The sequence below is a fragment of the Talpa occidentalis genome, unplaced genomic scaffold (genome assembly GCF_014898055.3).
Source record: "Talpa occidentalis isolate TD23 unplaced genomic scaffold, MPIMG_talOcc4v2.1 talOcc4.15, whole genome shotgun sequence".
NCBI classification, from domain to species: domain Eukaryota; kingdom Metazoa; phylum Chordata; class Mammalia; order Eulipotyphla; family Talpidae; genus Talpa; species Talpa occidentalis.
Genome location: NW_023601543.1, coordinates 41,277,366 through 41,299,782, shown reverse-complemented (window position 1 = coordinate 41,299,782; position 22,417 = coordinate 41,277,366). Strand labels below are relative to the sequence as shown.

Sequence of the window (22,417 nt, the reverse complement as noted above, 5' to 3'; positions counted from 1 at the left end):
GGACATAAAAGGAATCCAAATTGGGTAAGATGAAGTAATATTATCATTATTTGCTGATGACATGATAATATATAGAGTGAACCTTAAAGAATCCATTGAAAAACAAATTGAAACTATAAGCCACTTCATCAAAGTGGAAGATACAAAATCAGTGCATGAAAATCAGTTACCTTCCAATATAAGAAAAATAGCTAGAAGAAATTAAGAAAACTATCTCATTTACAATCACACCAAACAAAAAGTAAATACCTAGGAACAAACTTAACAAAGGAGATGAAGAACCTCTATATAGAAAACTGTAAGAAATTGTAAAAGAAGACATAAGAAATGTGAAGATATTTCCTGCGCATATATTAGAAGAATAAACATAGTCAAAATGACCATCCACCCCAAAACATTATACAAATTCAATGAAATCCCAATCAAATGTAATGGCATTCTTTAAGAAACAGAACATATATTACTGAAATTCATATGGAACTACAATGGACCCTGATAGTCAAAGCAATCCTAACAAAACAGAGGAAGAATCATCCTATTATAGTTCCAGACTTCAAACTATACTATAAAACAATAATAAATAAACATGATACTGGAACAAAAATAGAAACACAGACCAATGGAATAGAATTGAGTGCCCAGAAATGAACCAACACCTATATGGATTGTTAATGTAAGGAGGCAAGAACATACATTGGAGCAAGAAAAGCCTCTAAATAAATAGTGTTGGTAAAACTGAACAACTACATGCAAAAGAATCAAGCCCGATCAACATCTAACACCACACATGAAAATCAACTCAAAATGGATAAAAGATTTCAAACCATAAAACACATAAAAGAAAATGTAGGGAAAACAATAAACAACATAAGCTTCAATGATGTCTTTGCACCTATGTCTCCAACAGCAAGTAAAACAAAAAAAGTCAAACAATTGGGAGTACATGAAACTAAAAAACTTCTGCACAGCAAAAGAAACCACAACTAAGGCAAAAAGACAACCAACTGAATGGTGAAAAAATATTCACACCCCATCCATCTAATAAGGTGTTGATATAAAAGAAATACAAGGAATTCAAATAAGTCAACATAAATAACAAGATATAACCCAATCAAAAAAAAAAAGGGGGGGGGCAGAAGAGCTAAATAGGCAGTTTTCAAAAGAAGATATATAAATGGCCAAAAGGCACATGAAAAAAGTCACTCATCAACAGAGAAATGCAAATGAGTGAGGTAATACCTCACTCCTGTGAGAATGACCCATATTAGTAAGACCAAAAGCAAGTGCTAGTGAGGATATGGAGATAAAGAAATGCTTGTATGCTGTTGGTGGACTGCTCCAGTCCCTATTGAAAACAGTATGGAGGTTTGTCAAAAGATTAAAAATGTAGGGCCTCCCCTGGTGGCGCAGCAGTTGAGCACAGGGCTGCAAAGCTGCCCTCAGCCTGTACAGCACCGGTTTGATCCCCGGCCACCAGCGAGGGTCCCACATGGTGCGATAGACCTCTCCTACCGCGCCCGCTGCTACCCTCAGCAGTGTATTTCATCAGTCTGCCTGTTCTGTTCCCCACTCTAGCTTTGTTGAATTCTCTCACCCTTCCGCACTTCTGACTGTACCCAGTGGGTGTATAAATAAATAAATAAATAAATAAATAAATCTTTAAAAAAAAGATTAAAAATGTATCTACCACACGACCCAGCGATTTTATTCTTAGGTATATACTTGAAGAACACAAATACACAAATTCGAAGGAAAATCTGCATTTCTATGATCATTGCTGCATTATTTACAATAGTTAAACTATGGAAATAACCTTAATGCCCTCAAACAGATGAATGGATCGAGAAGGAATACTATAAAGGAATACTATTCAGGTATCAATAAAGGTAAATCATAACATTTGTGACAACATGGATGGAATTGGAAGGAATGAGCTAAGTGAAATATGTCATAAGGTAAAAGACAAAAACAGATTCTATCACTTGTATGTAGTATATAAAGAAACCAGACAAAGTGTCAGATAAAGCCAAACTCAAAACTCTAGTGCTTGAAAGCAAACAACAGAACTGAGACATTCAGCCTGGGAGGGGAAGAGAGAGGCAAAAAAGTGAGAAAGGAGCACAATGGACTATGGTGGTGTACTGTTTATGGGTGTTTTGGTGGTGGGATTGCTATGGTAACAACACCAGAAAGCGGGGAGGGAAGAATCTTATACTTCTAAAATACAAAGAACAATGTGAACTAATAAAAATATATATTAAAAAAAAATGAAGGGCCTCCCCTGGTGGCACAGGAGGTTGAGCACCATGCTGTGGAGCTGTCTGCAGCCTCTGCAGCACCAGTCCAATTCAGAAGAGCCGGCGAGGGTCCCAAATAGCACAGCAAACCTCTCCTGTCTCGCCCGCTGCTCCCCACTCAACAGTGTATTTCGTCATTCTGCCTGTTCTGTTCCACGATCTGTATCTGGTGAATCCTCTCACCGTCCCGGGCATGTGGTCTGTACCCCAGTTCTTGTATAAATAAATAAATAAATCTTTAAATAATAAAAAAGTAAAAAAAATGAAATAGTTCCTTTTAGGACAAAAATGGTGGACCTTGGAGAAATTATGCTATGTGAAGTAAGTGAGAAAGTGAATGAAAGACACCTGATGGCTTCAGTCATGTAGGGAATATAAGTAACCAAAGAAAACAAACTAGTAAAGCACAGCAAAAATAATTATTTTTAAAGATTTATTTATTTATGTATACAAGAGCTTGGGTACAGGCCAGAGATGCGGGGGATGAGAGGATTCACCAGAGACAGAGTGGGGAACAGAACAGGCAGACTGACTGAAATACACTGCTCAGGGGAGCAGCAGGCGCAACAGGAGAGGTCTACTGTGCCATGTGGGAATCTCCCTGGCCGGCCAGGGATCAAACTTGTGCTGCAGAGGCTGCAAATTGCTTCACTGTGCAGTGCTTAACCCCTTGCACCACCAGGGAGGGCCAGCCAAAATAATTCTTAAGACTATGAAAAATATACTTGTTACTAGAGGGAAGAGTGAGGAGGCGATAAATGTAGGAACATGATAGGACACTGGCTAGGAAGTTTTATTGGCGGATGAGTGAAACGTGTGCACACATGAAGGTGTGAAAATTTATCCCCAAAGTTATATAGATATGTTTATGACTGAAAAATTAATAAAAGTGTGGGAAAAAGCTATTGTATCTTGTGTCACGTGAATTATATCTCACTAAAACTTTTATAAAAACACATTCATTCCCTCATAATTCTGTCACTGTTCATACTTTCATTTGTATTCTTTCAAACTTTATTAAAAACAAACACATGTATCTTTCCCCCTCTAGGAAATATATCATAGTACACATAATTTTTTTTTTCCTAAGTGTGTTTTGTAGATATATTTCTATTTTTTCTAAGTATAAAAGTACCATCATTATTAATAAGTGTTCAACTATATGAATGCATCAAAATCCATTTAATCAATTCCCTAATGATAAATATACTATTTCCAGTCACCATTTTTATAAATATTCTAAAATATTTTTATAATCTTGGGCCTCCCCTGGTGGCGCAGCGATTGAGTGCTGGGCTGCGAAGCTGCCTGCAGCCTCTGCAGCCCCAGTTCGATCCCCGGCCACCAGCGAGGGTCCCACATGGCGCGCAGATCTCTCCTGCCGCACCTGCTGCTCCCCTCAGCAGTGTATTTCATCGTTCTGCCTGTTCTGTTCCCCTCTCTGGCTCTGGTGAATTCTCTCACCCACCCCACTTCTGACTGTACCCAGTGCTTGTATAAATGTATAAAAGAAAATGTATAAATATAACCTTATAAATGTTTACTAAGTCAAAGGGTAATCAAATTTAAAAATTTTTGATACATGTCATCAAATTATTTTTCTTAAAAGCTTTGTAAAGCAATTTATAATCATATCACAAATTGTGAAATAGTATCCATTCTTCCCAAACCCTTGGCAATATTGGTTATTGCTTCTCATTATCTTCTCATTCTGAAGGTAAATAATATTTTTACTGTTATTTAAATTGCATTTGTTTGACTCTTAGTAAAACTGGGCCTCCTTTGAGATATACTGTCCACATAACACATTAAGATAAAATATTTCTGGGGCTTCCCCGGTGGCGCAGCGGTTGAGCGCTGGGTTGCGAAGCTGCCCGTGGCCTCTGCGACGCCGGTTCAATCCCCGGCTGCTCCCCGGCCACCGGAGGAGGGTCCCAAATGGCGCACAGACCTCTCCTGCCACCCACTGCTCCCCTCAGCAGTGTACTTCGGTCCTTCTGCCTGCTCTGCTCCCCGCTCTGGCTCTGGTGAATTCTCTCACCCTCCCGCACTTCGACTGTACCCAGTGCATGTATAAACAAAACAAACAAACAAACAAATAAATAAATAAAACATGCCTCTATAAAAAAAATAAATAAAATATTTCTCTTTTAGGGAAAAAGACAAAGGAATTTAAAAATGCAGAGTCCTTTCTCATGGAAGAAGCAAGTATATAACTGCACAATGCAATAAAGAAACCTTAAAAATTATTTGAAATCCTGATATAAACTTAACTCTTTGTGGACAATTATCATTTACTCTTACATTTAATAAATATGAACAAATTCATCACAAAAATCATCCACTGTCCAAAAAGTATTTAAAAATAAAACATGGTCTTTTATATAAAGTCCTCATAGATATATATGAATAAAAATTCAAGCCTCATGGCTAAAACTTCAATTCTAATCTACACCAACTTTCAGGCTAGCACAGGTTTCTTATAGGATGAGACATTTTAGATGGTACAAGAACACCTGTACATAATTTGAGTTTACAGACATAGGAAATATGTTTCATGAGTTTTCAAGACAATAAGGGATAGAGATGTTCAGAGTAAGACAAGAAAGATAAATGCTGGAGCAGTGAGGAATAGCGTCAAGTAGGGCATGAACCTTAAAAAGAAAGCATGTCTTAAAGAAGAGAGAGAAAACGGGAGGAAGACTAAAAGAAAGAAGAGATGGGGCCTCCCTGGTGGTGCAAGGGGTTAAGAACCAGGCTATTAAGCAATCCACAGCCTCTGCAGCACGAGTTTGATCTCCGGCCTGCAAGGGAGCAACCCACATGGCGCAGCAGACCTCTCCTGTCTGGCCCGCTGCTCCCTCAGCAGTGTATTTCAGTCAAGTCTGCCTATTCTGCTCCCCACTCTGTCTCTGGTGAATCCTCTCACCCCCCGCATCTCTGGCCTGTACCCCAGCTCTTGTATGGATAAATAAACAAATCTTAAAAAAAAAGAGGGGAAAAGAGGGAGAAAATGCATGTAGAAGCACAGGAGGATGTAGGAGGTATTTCTGGGCAGGACTGGTATGAAGAAGCAAAGGAATGGATGAGAGAATATACATGGGATATACAGGACAGATGAGTAAATCAATTAGGCTGGCTTTGAGGGTTTATACAGGGACTAGAAGATGAGAGAAGACTATATTTCTAAGTCATTCTGAAGGCCAGGCTAAAATATTTCAATTCATTCAACTGAATTCGATTCAATTCAAATTCCTATACGAGACAGAGGAAACATTAAAGATTTCTAAATAGAGCAAAGATGATCTGGCAAAGACAGTCAGGATATATTGAGCAGTGAAAAGAAAATTGAAGATAATGGGTCAAATAATGGAATCCTTGACTAAGGTAGGTGGTAACAGAAATTGAAAAAGAAAGACAAAACAGAAAAAGAAATCACTTAGAAAGAAATGATAGACTATGGCTATTACTTGAATGGGATTTTATTTACTTATTTTTTTTCTGTTGAGGTAACATTGGTTCACCTTGTTCATGTTTTAGAAGTATGGGACTGCCCATCTCCTCCTTCAGGTGCTATCATACCACACCCATCATCAAAACACCAAGAGTTCACCATCATAGTCCATTGTGCTCCCTCCCCACTTTGTTCTTACTCTTTCCCTTACCCTTTCCCCTCTGGTAGCCTCATGTCTATAGTCAAATTTCTAGGGCTTATTATTAGTCTGGTTTTATCTGACCCCTTGTTTGGTTTCTCTATATTCCACATGTAAGTAATACCATAGGTATTTGTCTTTCTACTTCTGACTTATTTCACTTAAAGTAAGCTGCTCTAGCTCCATCCCTGATGCAACAAATGGCAACAGTTTATCTTTTATGATAACTGAGTAGTATTCTATTGAGTATAGAATACTATACTCAATCTTCCTGATCCACTCACCTGTGTTTGGGCACTTAGGTTGTTTCCATAGCTTGGCTATTATAAATAGTACTGTAAATAAACACAGAAGTGCATGTTTCTCCTTGAATAAGTTTTTTTTGTATTCTCAAGTAGATACCCAGGAGTGGAATTGCTGGATCATATGGCAGATCAATTTTTAATCTTTTGAAAAAACTCCATTCTGTTTTCCATAGGAATTGGACCAGTGCACATTCCTACCAACAGTGTAAAGGTTTTTTTTTTTCCCCTCCACATTAGATGGGAATTGAGAAGAGATGAGGTAAGGGCAACATCAAAGATAATAAGGGCTTCAGCCTAAATGACTGGACAGACATAAATTATCTACATTAGAGGTAGATGCTGCTGAGGCAACCGATATAAAATATTTCAAACACCTGTTTACACAAATATGTACTTCATAGTTACCTGTCTCCATTGTTACAGAACTGAACAGCAACAACTTTATCCTATAACATAAAACAACAGATTTATGGTTAAAATTTATATAAAAAACAAATTGTTCTTCCCCTCAAATTCACTTGTAAAAGCATCATGGAGTAGATTTTTAAAAACAATTAAAAAAGAACACTAATTGTCTTTGAAAAAATTAATGAAAGCTAAACAATTAATTAGCCAAGGAGGAATACTTATCAACAGTAATTTGAGACAAACCAGACATAAGCAAACTTGTAATTTTTATGGTTTAGAAAACCATAATCACAATAGACAGATAGTTCTGAATAGGTATTAGTTCATTATGTCTCCCCTAAAATAGTATGCCAATGGAAACACCACTTTAACTGACTTAATAGTAGTTAAATTCCCTCCTTAATCCATTATTTTAATTTCAGAAAAAAATAATTTTGTTTCCCACAAGGAATAACTAACTTATAATGAATTTATCTGATAGTCCTTGGGTACCATAGTTTATAGACTGTTGTTTGAATCTTTTATAATGATTAAACCATACTCTTACAAATCTAATGTGTATCACAGCAAGAAGAGTGAAGTGCAAGCCAAAATGTGGATAATTCTCTTCTTTATCCCTTGATAATAAAAGTGTACCCTCAAATGTTGTACACACATTTTCACAAACCACTCAATTACTACATTGAATTTGCACTTAATTTTTAATTAAAAACTCAGATATTATGTGCTTTTTAATTATTTTTCATTAAAATTTTTTTAGGCTGTATATGTTTTGAGGTAACCATGATTCATACTGTTACATGATTTCACTAGCTGCAATAATTGGTTCTACATGTTCTGAAGGGACATCTTATTTTAAATACTAAAGTCCCCACTGATTTCGGTAGGGATTATTTATTTTATCTGACTTCTTATGAGCTAGACACATGCAAAAAAAACAAAAAACAAAAAAGACACCTCTACCAATTTTTCTTCATTCTGCCCAATTCTTTCCTATTAATTTATTTTTCCCTATTCTATCAGCTCTCAATAAACTTAACTGCACGGGTATACACACTCTACCTGGGCAGTAATTGTAAAGATGCCTCCCTTGCATGCTCTAGCACAAATGAATTTCTCCCACTGGATAGTCTCATATTGAGATCTTTATATCCTAGGTTTTTCCCTTCCACAATTTAAATATTCCAGAATTTTAGTATTTAGGAATAAGTTAACAGGAAGACAAGAACTCAGTTTGGTTCAGTAAGTCTTCATGATATTGTCCTATGTTTATATGTCAAAACAGGAAGCAGAATGTTATTTCCAAAAGCTCAAGAAAGAAAAAGTTTTCTAACAGGGGTCTCTTTTACTACAAGATTCAGGAATATTATTGATTCTACAACTCACAAAGTATCTTTTTTTAAAGTTATCTTTCAGGGAAATTGTGTGTTTTTTATTAATGTATATTAATACTATTTCAAATCAGTTGTCAATAGCAGTTAAGAACAGTAACATTAAGATTTGCAAAGCTGAGTGCTTTCAATTTCTGACTACACAACTTCAATGACATGTACATTGAGTTGAAAGAAAATTACTCCCAAGATCCATAGTAAATAATTATCTGAAAAAAATGATTAAAAAATAAGTAGGAAAAGATGAAAGGAACACAAGGGAGGGGAGAGAACTTGAGAGAAAAAGTGTCAGTCACTAATGTCTCTCACCTCAGGAATAAAGCTGTTCCCTGATAGAAGGTTGTTATTGATTACAGAGTGGAATTGTGTTTCAGGGATCTTTAACATCATTTTGAAAACAATACTCACATCGACAAGCTAAATTCAGTACAAAAATTTTCCTAAGACATACTTAATATGTATGTCTTTAACAAATATATCAATTTAACTAATTTATCAATTTAAATGCCAACAACTTATTTAATTAAAGTATAGCAGGCTAAAAGAGCCAGCTAAGGTTCTTTTTATAAACTACTATTTATAAATTATGACTGCAATATATATGCAATTTTTTCCTATAGTCAAATAGAACTTATTTTAAAAACCGTAACTATACTAAATCTAGAATATTACACTATTACTGAAAAGACATGTTACTCATATACATTTTAGTACCAATCTTAGTAAAATAGGGTACAGCTGAGAACAGAAGAGATAATACCAATTTCCCAGGGATATTGAAAAAGAAAGCAGCATATTTAAATTTCTTATTTTGCCCTTACCGTATGTGACTCTAATTCAGCAATTTTCTCAGGGATCTCAGAACCCAAATAATATATCCTAATCACATGGTCAGTGCTACCTGTTGTAATAAACATACCACCTGGAGGATTAAAAACAAACAAAGAAACATCATCTCAAGGTACTTTAAAATCTCTGATAGCTTCCTTAGTTATATGTACCCCATGTTCATTAAAAGGTTATCTTCTAATCATTAAAGACATAGCCACATTTTAGAAAAAATAGATAAAATTCAATACAAAGAAGAGAACTATTTAAAGGGCAAGCAAAACATTCACTCAAAAAAATCTACCAGTTATGCAATGAACCAAGTCTGGATTGTAGGATTTAAGGTCACAGCTTTGAGGAATTCATTCCTTTATTTTTTATGTTAAGACAATAATGTTGCAAAATTATTTATAAAATGATCTATTATCTAGAAGTCTCTTTATAGGAGTTATAGTGATTGAATATATAAACTCAACCACTTCTGGGATGATGAGAAAATTCTACTACTATACTATGTATAGTAGTAATGAATGCAGAATGTAAATATACTTAATACTACAGAACCATACACTTAAAAATGGCTATTAAAATGGCAATTTTTGTTATATTTTACCACAATAAAAGAAAAAGCTAATTAGAGAATGATTATTAACAGTAGGAAAGCACTGTTTACACATTGTAAAAGTGTCTCCTATATGAAGCAACAGCAACATGTTTTCTGAAATGTCATGGCAGGATTTTAGTGTTGAATTTGCATTTTTACTGACTAAAATCTGTATTATAAAAATATTAATTGCAAATAAAGAAAAAACTCAACAGCCTTTACATGCTAATTAGAGTCCACAAAGGTCCACCTATCATAACATATGGTTCACTCTTTTGGTATATTTCTGTTAACACTGAAATATAAGCATTTTTACCTCCACAAATTTGAAATATACATACCAGAACTGAAAGATGAACAAGATATCTGAACTCCGGGTCGGGATCTCTCAGTAAATTTCACTGGACGATCTCTAAGAGAAAAGTAATATGTTCTTTTTTTTCATCATGTTATCTAATGCATAAAAACCTTAGCATGCTGCTGGATATTAATATATATAGTATCAATATTATAGAAACCACAAAATTGAAAGTGAATAAATACTATTCCCATCATCCATGTTAAAAATGAATTTACCCTTAAAAATAAACTTTACAATGTCAGTATTATTAATATAGCTTTAAAATAAATTCAACTGATCCTTGATTAACATGAATTTGAACTGTTTAGGCCCACTTATATGCTGATTTTTTTAAATAAATATATTACAAGAATTTTTTTGAGATTTCAAAATGCATATCAGTCTATCATCACAGTTTTTTTTACATGTAACATTTTCAGTACTATAATATGAATATGACTGTAATACTATATGCCATAAAAAATTTTATAAGGATTCACTCATAGTGTATAGGCTAGGCCAACATGAAGCAATCATATCAGTTACACTAAACTGCTATAAAGTAATTATGTTCCTGCTGCTTTGCTATCAATGTGTGAATCTTTATATCTGTAAATAAACATGAATTTCTTTTTCATGTTAACTTTTCATTTATTGATATCAAGTATGAGAAAATGTATAGTATCTACAGCGTTTTTTAGCATATAAGACAATATTGATCTAGGTACTAAAAAGACAATTGAACTTCTAAACAAATGATATAAGCTTTATGTAATCAACAATACAGTACAGTATTATAAACATATTTTTTGTCCCTATGACTTTCTTAGTAACATTTCCTTTTCTCTAGCTTACTTTAAGACTACAGTATACAAATAATTACATATACTCTATATAAGATACAAAATATGTGTTCATCGACTATTTATGTTATTGAATAGACTCCCATATAACAGCAGGCTATTAGTAGTTAGGTTTTGGGAGAGTTAAAAGTTGTATGTGGATTTGTCTGCATGTGGATCAATGCCCCAACTACTGCATTGTTCAAGAGTCAACTGAACTATAATTAGGAGAAGTTCAAAGTCTTATAGCAGGGTAAGAAATAAAAAAAATACTCTTTACCAAAACTATGTATAGTCTCTTCAATGTAGTTCCATAAAAATTTTATTTCAAAATCTCTAACACAAAATTGAAGTATGGACATATATATACAGATAGATAGTAACTAATTAAATATATGGACTATTAAAATATCTCAAGGTAATAATGCAAAATTATTCATGCTTGTTTTACACAAAATTTCTAACCCAATTCTAAACTTACCTAAACTTCATTGTTTTTGCATGCCATTGCCAGAAACATACTGTTCCATCAGCACCAGTAGAAGTGAGGTATCTGGTTGTGCCTTTAGTTGATGGACAAAACTTAAAAAAAAAAAAAATTCTAATTCAAATAGAAAGGTTTTATGTTTAAACTTATTTTAAACATAGCATGTTCTAAAATTATACACACTTTAATAAACAGGTTATAATATATTCACTTAAAATTTGTTTCACAATAACAGCTATTTAAATTTCTTAAGTTTTAGAAATATTTTGAAATGCTGAAATATAATTAGCAGTATTTCTAATTTGTGATCTAAAATGTAATGCATAGCTGAAATCTTTGTTAAAGCTAACTCTGCCTTTTAATATACTGGTAATTAGATAACTACAAGCAATTAACCATCAAATGTATTTTTCTTTCATTTTTTATTTAAGTAATGTTGGTTTACATCATTGAGATAAATGAACACTTTACAAAGATTTAAAATATAAAGTAACTGTAGAAAATTGTCATTGTAAAATATTTCAGACATAAAAACGACTTTAAAACTATATCTGGCAGTGGGGGAAGCAAACATTGTTTGAAAATGAACACTGGTATAAAATATATAAAAATAAATAAAATTACTTAACATGACACTTCTAAGATTTCACTGATTTTAATGAAGAAACTCAAGTCATTTATAGTTATATCATTAGGGATTCCCTGGTGGCCTAAAGGGTTAAGTCTCAGTGCTATCACCAATACAACCTGAATTCTAGGCACAGTGTCCCCCCCCCACCCCCCCCAACCCCCACCCCCGCCAGCCCTCAGTCAGGGAGCTAACCCACATGGCGCAGCAGACCTCTCCTGTCTGGCCTGCTGCTCCCCTCAGCAGTATATTTCAGTAAATCTGCCTGTTCTGCTCCCCACTCTGTCTCTGGTGAATCCTCTCACCCCCACACCTCTGGCCTACATTCCAGTTCTACACACAGAAAAAAAATAAAAAAAAAAAACAGTTAAATCATTAATAATCTCCTAAACATAAATGTACATAGTAAAAATTAGGAAATTTTTATAGTACATATGAATATGGCATCAGAAGTAAATCTAAACCAATGATTAGGAAATAATATCTAAGTGTTGGGCTTTATTTAATATCTCACTTTAAACTCCAACTTCAATGAAGTGTGGTATCAATTTTGTTCTTTTAAAATGTAACCATTATCATTCAATTTAATGACTAGTGCAAATAGATCAAATTTCTGTTCACATCATCATGGAAAAATAGATTAAAAAACATATACTAAGTTGCCAATGTAAAGGACAGTTACTACCCTTGACAGAAAATGAACATAGGCCTTAATCATAGGAGTCTGAGTTTCTGACACTTAGTACTTTACATGTCCTTAGAATAGAATCACTGAGAAGAGCTAGTAGGCTAATGATGCATGGGACATAAAAAATAGTTGAAAATCAAACATATCTCTAGTATGCCTAGAGTTTTAAAAATTCCAAACAGATAAAGAATACCTTCCATTGATATAAAAATTACAGATAAATATGCATAGTATTTGAATAAAATTTTAATTCAAATGAAAAATGGATCATTATAGATAAAAGAAGTCATTTAACTTAGTTTTACTGTTTGGAAGCACAGAACTTCTAAAAACTACAGAGTTTAATTCACATAATAATCATTAATTAATATTATCTCTTCATAGTTAATGTATATAAAGAAATTAATACTTGGGGGGGAAGTAAATATTGTTTAAAAATAAACAATGATGTAAAAAATAAAATAAATAAGTAATAAATACATAAATAATAACAAAATAACACCTGTACCCCTATGTTTATTGCAGCACTATTTATAAAAGGTAAACTTGGAAACAACCCAAATGCCCAAAAATAGATGACTGGATCAAGAAGATGTGGTACATATACACAATGGAATATTATTCAGCAATCAAAAAAGATAAACTCATGCCATTTGCAGCAACGTGGATGGATCTAGAAGGAATTATGCTCAGTGATATAAGCCAGAAGGAAAAAGAAAAATATTGGATGGTTTCACTTAATAGCAGGAATATAGGGGAACCCAATAAGACATCAATGTAAAAAAATAATAACAGTACAAAACACAACAAAGAAAAAATGGACAATTATAAATCAGAGACATCCTGCAGGGGAGGAGGATGGAGAGGGATCAGAGGGAGGGAGGGAGGAGCACAGGGGACTGTGGTGATGGTGCACGGGTGCATTGGGGAAGGAAATTCTATGGGGACTACACCTGAGGGGTGTAAAAAAAAAGCAAATATTGTTTATAAATGAACAATAAGTAAAAAATAAATAAATACATACATAAAATGCATATAAATAATAAATAAATACTTGGGTAACTTTCCTATATTTTCATTTCTAAGACAGAGAAGCTTTCATTAGAAAACATTAATCCACAATTTATAGGAAATTATGGCCCACAAACCCATTCCACCTTACTACCTGTTTCTGTAAATAAAGTTTAATTGAAACATAGTTAGCATACACTGCCCATGGCAGCTTTTGCACTGCAACAGCAAATTTAAATATTTGCAACAGAGACCACACAGACTGCAAAGCCTTAACTTTTACTATCTGGCCTATAAATTTGTTGATCTCTGATCTACAAGAATGAAACAAATTGAAAGAGCAATTTTGTTAAGTTTGAAGAAACACTGAAACATTTATTATCCCTACTATATTTAAATTCAGATAGTATAAAAATAAAAACATACGCAATTCAGAGATACAAATACATACTTATTAAAGGTAAAAAGAATAAGAGCTACCAACAATTCTGCTGCCCAGAGGCTACAACTATCAATATCATACCACTTTATCTCAATTAAAAAATGATATTAAATGAGACAGTTATCAAAGAATAAATAAAGTGCATAGAATGCATGCTAAGTGGTGATCATTATTAGGGAGAAAATTGAAACTCAGGGGAGATACAGAGTGTAGATGAGGGGGGTAAGTATTATCATTTTATTAGAGTGGTAAGGTGATCAGAGAAGGTTTCCCTGAGAAAGTAACACATGCACAAAGCAATTAGAAAATGAGGTAATAAGTCTTATGACTATTCAACGTAGACCCTTTCAGAGATAAGAAAAAGCAATAGCAAAAGCAGTTGTGTAGCTAGAGTGCTGCAAAAAAAGCAGAGAGGGCAGCAGTTAAAGCAGAATGAGTATACAAATAGTGAAGATTAGGTCAAAGAGAGCAAGGAGCTGAGAATCTATAAGGTCCTGTAGGTCATTTTAAAAGCATCAGCTTTTATGTCAGGCTTGAGCATTATTAGATATTTGATTTAAATTCCATTTTATTTTGTTTGTTTGTTTTTAATCATTCAGACTGCTATGCAGAGGTTAGAGTGGAGCAAGAGGGAGAAAAGTGAAGATGCAGGAAGATCGGTTAGAAGTCTATTTCAATAATCTAGGTCTCAGATGATAGTATGAAATAGGGTATTAATGATGGAGGTCATGAGATTTGTCAGACTCTAAATAAGTATTAGGAGAGTAGAGTCAACATGATTTACTAACAAGTTAGATATATGTATAAGACAATGAAAAAAATCAGAAATGACAGCTCTCATCTACTGCTCTAAGTCAATATATTTATTGAATGTCAAACATCAGTTAAAATAAGAAATCACTGAAATTAATATAAAAATTTTCCTACCATTAAACTACAGATATACTGAATCTGATAAAAATATTTTGCAGCAAATATTAACACAAAGTATGCCAATATTCAAGTTAGAACGTGCTTATATCCTAATCAACAGGTACTCGTATTGCTCCTTAAAGGCATTTACAAGTCTCCTTTCTTCTTAATAAATATAAGTGAGATAAATAAGATGTCTCACACTGTATCTGCAAAAACCTTTGCAAGGAAACTTTTCTAAAGGGAATAGATTTACAGGAAAAAGGAACTTTAAAATATACCTGACTGTCAGAGAAAGACAAACACCATATAATTTCACTCAAATGTGGTACATAGAGAAACAAAATAAATAAACTAGATGACACAAAAATAAATTTGTAGAGTATAAGACCAAATTAATGGTTATCAGGCAAGGGGGGTTATCAGGCAAGGGGAAAATGGGGGGCAGGTGGGCAGGTATAAATCAGGTAAAGAGGTCAAAGGTATGGTGAAGAATAGAATTGGATATTTAATGGTAAACTTAATACAGCATATACAGATGTTGACTTATAATGCACAACTGACACTAATGTTAAAATGCAATGTTACTTCAATAATTTTTTTTCTTAAAAAAATACCAGACTGTTGCATAAGAACAAAAGACAGTAAGAGATCAACATTTTCCTGTTGTTTATAAAAATATACAAATTATACAAATAACAAAATGAAATTTTATTGTATTATATACATTAGAGATATCTTTTAAATTTTCTTACCTGTATGGAAGTAATAGAAGCTGAATGTCCCTGAAGGACTGCAACTGGTGCACAAGTTCGAAGACACCACACTCTTACAACCTTATCACAGCTGCCTGCGGCAATGAGAGTGTTTTCATAGTTAACAGCCATGTCAGAAATTTCAGCAGAGTGCCCTCGAAGTGTAGCAAGGAGGCGTCCATCATCTGTAGCCCAAATTTTCACCAAACAGTCATCTGAACCCTACGGTAACACAAAAGGACAGGACATTTACAACAAAGTAGCCATTTTCCCTGTCACACAAAAAAATCCAAAGACAAAGGGGTTTTATTAGGTTACTCTTGAACCTTTACTTTGCAATGTCCTCTTTCTACATAACATAAATCTAGTAACAAATATAAACAATGTCCAAATGATAGCACTAGCAAAGCATTATTCTAACTGGCAATGGCATTAATGAAGAGTTTCTTAAAACTACTACTACCAGTCCTGACAACTCAAAATAATTTTAATTCACATTCATTTCTCAGGAAAATAAGGGGCTGTTAATCTCTGGTGAAAATATTATGCTGAACTTTCTACTGAATATTCAAAATTGCTTTAAAATATTAAGATGAAATCTTACTCGGATGTAGATGTTACTTAATAAATGTTAATAAAAAGATGTCAAGGATTATCCTCATCGTGATCATTAACATCCAAAATACATTTTATAAATATCTGCTAAAATGGAATGACATAAAATTAAGTAGCTAACACAATTTAACTACCTCTAGAATATAAAGCCTTTTAGAATAGGTTTCCCAAAAGATTGAGGAGATTATAGTTACATAAAATGAGAAAAGTTTTCAATTTCTACTCATCTCATTTTTCTTGCATTCATGTATCTAAAAAAGGATAAACTGCTTATAAAACAGAATTCAATGTCATAAAGCCTAGCTTCAATTGTTGTAAATCACTAACATACTACAGTACCATAAAATTTAAACTCACTGTAAAAATTCTTCTCCCACTTCGGTCAAATGCTACACAGTAGACAGATGATAAGTGCCCCAGAATTCTCTTATGCATCTTAATGTGCTGGTAAGCAGATGAAGGAAAAATATGGCTGAAGCGACTACATCCAGTTAATTGCCTGGCAGAGGTGATATTCACTGGAAAATACAAAATAGGATTTTCACTTCTTAGAACCTGAAAATTGAAACCAACTTCCTGAAGTTAAATTATGAATATTAAGATGAGAAAAAACAGGATATACACATCACAATTCTACCCTATGAGAAATCCAAGTTCCATTACATATTTCATGATTTTATTAAGTTCACTACCACGAAGTACTAAGGATAAATCTTTTAAATGGAAGGAGGTCTGATTTTCTGCTTACTTTACTATGATTTCTCAAGTACATTTTATGCTTTGTTTTATTGATGCACTATAGTCAAAGACACTATCACTTTAAAAAATAAATACATAAATAATAAATTAAATATATAGACAAATGTACTGTGCCATCAAGGAATTTTAGGATAAAGACTATATTTGGTTAAGTATAACACATCTTTAATATTATATTGGGAATTTCATGCATTCCTGTCTTACCACCTCAAACCCATCTACCCCATATTCAGCTATTCCTAAAATCTCAATAGTAAAACAAGAGATTTATACTGCAAAAAAAGAAGGGAAATTATTATACCACATCATTTGTTTTTAGTAACAATTCTGTCTAGACTTCTTTTTTTTTTTTGGTTTCTGTAACTGGAGGCTCTCCCTCTAGTTAAAAATGTGCTTCTGAGGACTCATCTCCTATCAGATCATCTTATTTCCTTTGTTTCCCATTGTTCTTAATTTTCATAAAAAATGACCAGAATAAAGACTAAGTCTATGGAATTCTCCTCCAAATACCAAATGAGCATTCTGCTCATTTCCCTAAAATAGAAATCTTGGTAGCCATATAAACATTTACAAGCATTCACTTGCCCTGTGAAGTAAGTCTTTCCTTATATACTGAAAATAGTTAACACTACACAATATATTTCAACCAAACTATAAAATTCCTGTAAGTTCAAAGTCACCTTCAAGGTGACATTATATCATACTGGATAAATAATATAGTACAAATGTTAAATGCTGTATTTTGAAGTAAGTCAAAATTAATGCAAGAATTGACTTGTAGCTAGATTAGTACAATTAAATCTCTTTTTCAGGGAAAGGTAGATTCACTGGACATTTTAAACAGATAAAATGACAGAAAAAATGAATGATGAACAGCAAAATCAACAAACCACTGAATGAAATTCATAAGGTACATTAAAGAACTGAGTATTTATATATCACTGTGAGATGCTAAGAAAATAATGGTAAACAACCCATAAGCATCAGTACCAGGTATGAGGATTTCTTTCTGGCAGTTACTCCTCATCCTAAAATCTAAAAATTTTTAGGACTCAATATGAGAAATAACTCTGGCACTTCATTATTTTCCTTCTACAGTCCAATATTTCTTACTACTTTAAGGTCCTTAAAACACTCACTCATTACTTCTGCTTTTCTTTTTTCTATTCATAATTTGTAAATAGAAGAAAAGGTATGTTACTTGAAGGCAGGGTTTACCAACCCTGGAACTCTTGGCACTTTGAGTTCGATGATACTTTATTATGGGAGGACTGTCTGTCCATTGTAGACTGTTAAACAGATCCCTGGCTTCCTAAACACTTGAAGATAATAACAACCCCACCACATCCACCAAATCAGGAAAATCAAAAATATACCTTGATACTGCTTAACCACCCCTATTTGGGGCGGGGCATTTAAGGGTTGTAAAAAAAAAATCTGCCCCTGATTTGGAAACCACTGCTTAAAAGATACATATATTCACATATACACATATATACATATATTCGACTGAAAGAAAAAAATCAAAAAGCAACTCTGAGAAGACAAAGAGAGACAGAAAGAGAAGCAAAAAGAGAATGACGGAAAGGAAAGGTAAAAATCTACCAAAAAAATCAATTTATCCATACAGCAAATATCTACGTTTCTCAATGGCTAAATGAACATAAGTATATCAACAAAATATTCTTAAGCTTTTAAAGATACTCTCTCAGGACCAAACTGCTAAATCAGAGACCCTTAGTGAAAACTTTATGTACCTATAGTGTATCAAATTAGCTTTAACTTTTTATGACTCCTTTATAAAGAAAATAATTAACTGAAAAGAAAACATAGGGAAATATTTGTGAAAAATATGAAAAAAGTATTAATATTTTAAAATACATACAGAAGTGACATCTATATCATGGTGGCATGAGGCATTCAATTTTTCATGCCCTCTTTAATCTATAACTAATAAAGGACATCTATAACTCAACACAAGTTTATCTCCATATCAAGTCAGGACATCAGAGATATAAATGCATCTGAGTGTCTGAAGATGGGTAGAATGTGTTGAGAAAATGTCACCACTTCATCACCACCCAAAGGAAATGGAAATGCCTACCTTACTCTGAGGTGTGCCTACCTTACACTAAGGTTAATGAATTGCTAAAGAGGAAGAATAGAAAAAAGTTAAGGGAGATGCAGCCAGGGTGGTGGTCATTATAGTCAAAAAAGCTGGGGAGTAGGTATAGACTACCTAGTGAGTTAGTGAGTGCATAGTCTGTGTGAAGAATTTTATTCAGCTAACAAGGAGTATAGACCTACTTATATACAGGCACTGGGTTTGTTGGGCTTAGTTACAGAAAATCTGCCTGCCAACATTACCAGCAGCAGAGCAACCTCACACCTACCTGATGGGAGATACAAGAGAAATGTGCTGTGTGTTTATCTCACAAAAGCCCCAAATCAAGTTCCATTCTTCCCACACCAATATTGATGGATATTCTTTGAAAAAGGAACCACAATCATAAAATAGAGAACAGGAAGCCTCTTTCTAATATGGTGTTGGGAAACTTGGATAGCCACATGGAGAAAAATGTAACTTAGTTTCATACCTAAATCCATACAAAAATAATTCAAAATGGATTAAAAATTTAGATATAAAGATAAGGCATAAAATACAAAGAAGTAAACATAAGAGATACATTCCTGGACATCAACAGGTACATTTGGGGACACAGCTCCAATGGCAAGAGAAGTAAAATTAAAAATAAGCAAATGGGACTACACGAAAAAGAAAATCTTTTGTACAGAGAAAGGTATCACCACAAAAACTGATTGGTTCCTTGGGGACTGGGAAAAGATATTTGCACATCACACATTTAACAAAGGGTTAATTTAGTTAATTTCCAAAATATGCAAAGAAGTCATACATCTCAACAAAAATACAAATAACTGAATCAAAAAATTGGAAAAGAGCTTAAGACACTTCTCCAAAGAAGACATTAAGAACCGCCTATAGGTACATGAAAATATGCTCAAAACCTCTTAGTATAAGGGATATGTAACTCAAAACCACAATGAGATATCATCTAACCTCTGTATGAATGGGTTACATAAAAAAGAATAGAAACAAATGTCAGTGAGGAAGTGGAGGAAAAAGGAACACCCATCCACTACTGGCGGGGTTATAATGTGGACTATGTAGAGATTTTTTCAAAAAAATAAAAGTGGATATACCATATGACCCATCAATACCATTTTTAGGTATACAGTAATAGAATATGGAAATACAAAACAAACAGATTTATGCAATCCTTTGTTCATAGCAGCATTATTCACAATAGCCAAGTCATGCCCATCAATAGAATACTAGATAAAGAAATTATGTACTATACACTCAATAAAATACTACTCAGTTATTAAAAAGATAAAATGGTGCCTTCAGGCACAAGAACATGATTTTTATGGTAATTGTGCTAAGTAAAATAAGTCAGAAAGTACTGGATGGTATATCGTTTGCAAAATACAAATAACAAAAGAAAACAAAATAGGTAAAAACAAGAATAATTGTTAGAGATTCTATGAAAACCATACTGGTTATCAGAGAGGATAGGGGAAGAGTACAGGGGAGAGAAGGCAGGGTTGTGGCACTGCAAAGTTGCTGGAGGGTGAATGAAGCATGTATATATATATGGAGATGAGTAACAGTACCCAAAAAATTATACAGGTAAATAAACTAGTGGAAAATCAATATATTTTAGGAAAGAACTTTTTAAGAAGCTGAAGAGGAAGGAAAACTTCTCAACTCATTATATGAGTCCCACATTACTGATCCCAAAGCAGACAAAATTAGAGGCAAATATCTGTGAACATAGAATCAAAAAAACTCAATAAATACAACAACCCAAATTCAATAATATATTTGAATATATTATTTCATATTTAAATATATTTAAATATATTCAAATATACTTTGAATATATTATTAAACATATATATAATTGAATATATATATTTGAATATATATATTTTCATACTCTAGAATCAAGTGGGATTTATTCCAGGGATATAGATATGGAGCTATACATGCAAAACAATTAATGTGATACAAGTCAACAACCAAATGGACAATAAAAATCATGAACATCTCAATACGTACAGAAAACATCTGAAAAGATTAAAAATCAATTTACAATAAAATTCTTAATAAAATGGATATAGAAGAAACTCATTTCAGCAAAATAAAGGCCATGTATGACAATTCCACAATAAATGTCACAATCAGTGATGAAAACCTGGAAAGTTTTCCTCTAAAATCAGGAACAAGAAAAATATGTTGACTCTCATTACTATCAAAATAGAACTAGAAGCCCTAGTCTGAATAATTAGGCAAGAAAAATAAATAAAAGGCATTAAAATTGGAATGGAAAAAACAAGAACTATCACTATGCTAAAGATTCTACTAAAAAACTACTGGAAATAATCAGTACAGTGAAGTGACAGGCTATAAAATCAATATACAAAAATCTGTTGCATCTGTATATGCAAATGATGAACTAGAAGAGAAAGGAGTCAAGAAAACAATGCCATTTACAACTGCATTAAAAATAATTAAACGCATAAGAATAAATCTAACAAAGGAAATGAAAGACTTGCAAGGAAAACTAGAAAACAAAGAAGTGGAAATGTAGTCTATGCTCATAAATTGGAAGATTTAGCATTTTTAATATGACTATTACATAAAGCAATACATAAATTCAACATATAGCATATTAACATCTAAATAACATTCTTCACAGAAATAGAACAGAAATTCATGAAAGTTTTATGGAACCACAAAAGACCCCTAAGTGACAAAGCAATCCTCAGAGTACAGAACAAAAATGGACATATTGTGAACCCCTACTTCAAAACATACTATGAAGTTATAATACTCAAAATATCATGGTACTGGAATAAAAGTCACACAGATCAATGGAATAGAATTGTGAGTCCACAAATAAACCAACATTTATATGGACAACTATTCACAACAAAAGAGTCAAGAACACACAATAAAGAAAGAGAAGTCTCTTCAAAAATTGTGCTGGGAAAAATGAAAAGCCACATGCAAAAGAATGAAACTACACCTTTTTACACTCATTCACAAAAATGAACTCAAAACATGTTAAAGTATTGTATGTAAGACCAGAAACTATGAAATACATAACAGAAAATAAGTGGTAAGTTCTTTGACATTGCCTTTTGTGATGTCTGTGGATTCAACTCCAATAGGATGGAAATAAAAAGTAAAAATTTAAAAAAGGGTCGATAATCAACTAAAATGATTCTGCATAGTGAAGAAACCACCATCAAGGTGAAAGACAGCCTACTAAGTGAGATAAGATATTCACAAACCATATAATGGAAAAGGGGTTCACATTCAAAATAAAGAATGAACTCACATATGAACAAGTGATTTAAAACA

The 22,417-nt window shown here is 33.1% G+C and overlaps 1 protein-coding gene across 1 annotated transcript in view; it reads right to left on the bottom strand.

Moving 5' to 3' along the window:
- The window catches only part of BRWD3 (bromodomain and WD repeat domain containing 3), a 154,238-nt gene that overhangs the window by 78,321 nt on the left and 53,500 nt on the right, over nt 1–22,417 (bottom strand). Inside the window, 7 exon segments of the mRNA XM_054695885.1 lie at nt 5,278–5,284; nt 6,661–6,701; nt 8,876–8,976; nt 9,828–9,898; nt 11,150–11,250; nt 15,592–15,813; nt 16,564–16,724. Of these exon segments, the coding sequence (XP_054551860.1) occupies nt 5,278–5,284; nt 6,661–6,701; nt 8,876–8,976; nt 9,828–9,898; nt 11,150–11,250; nt 15,592–15,813; nt 16,564–16,724 (704 nt within the window).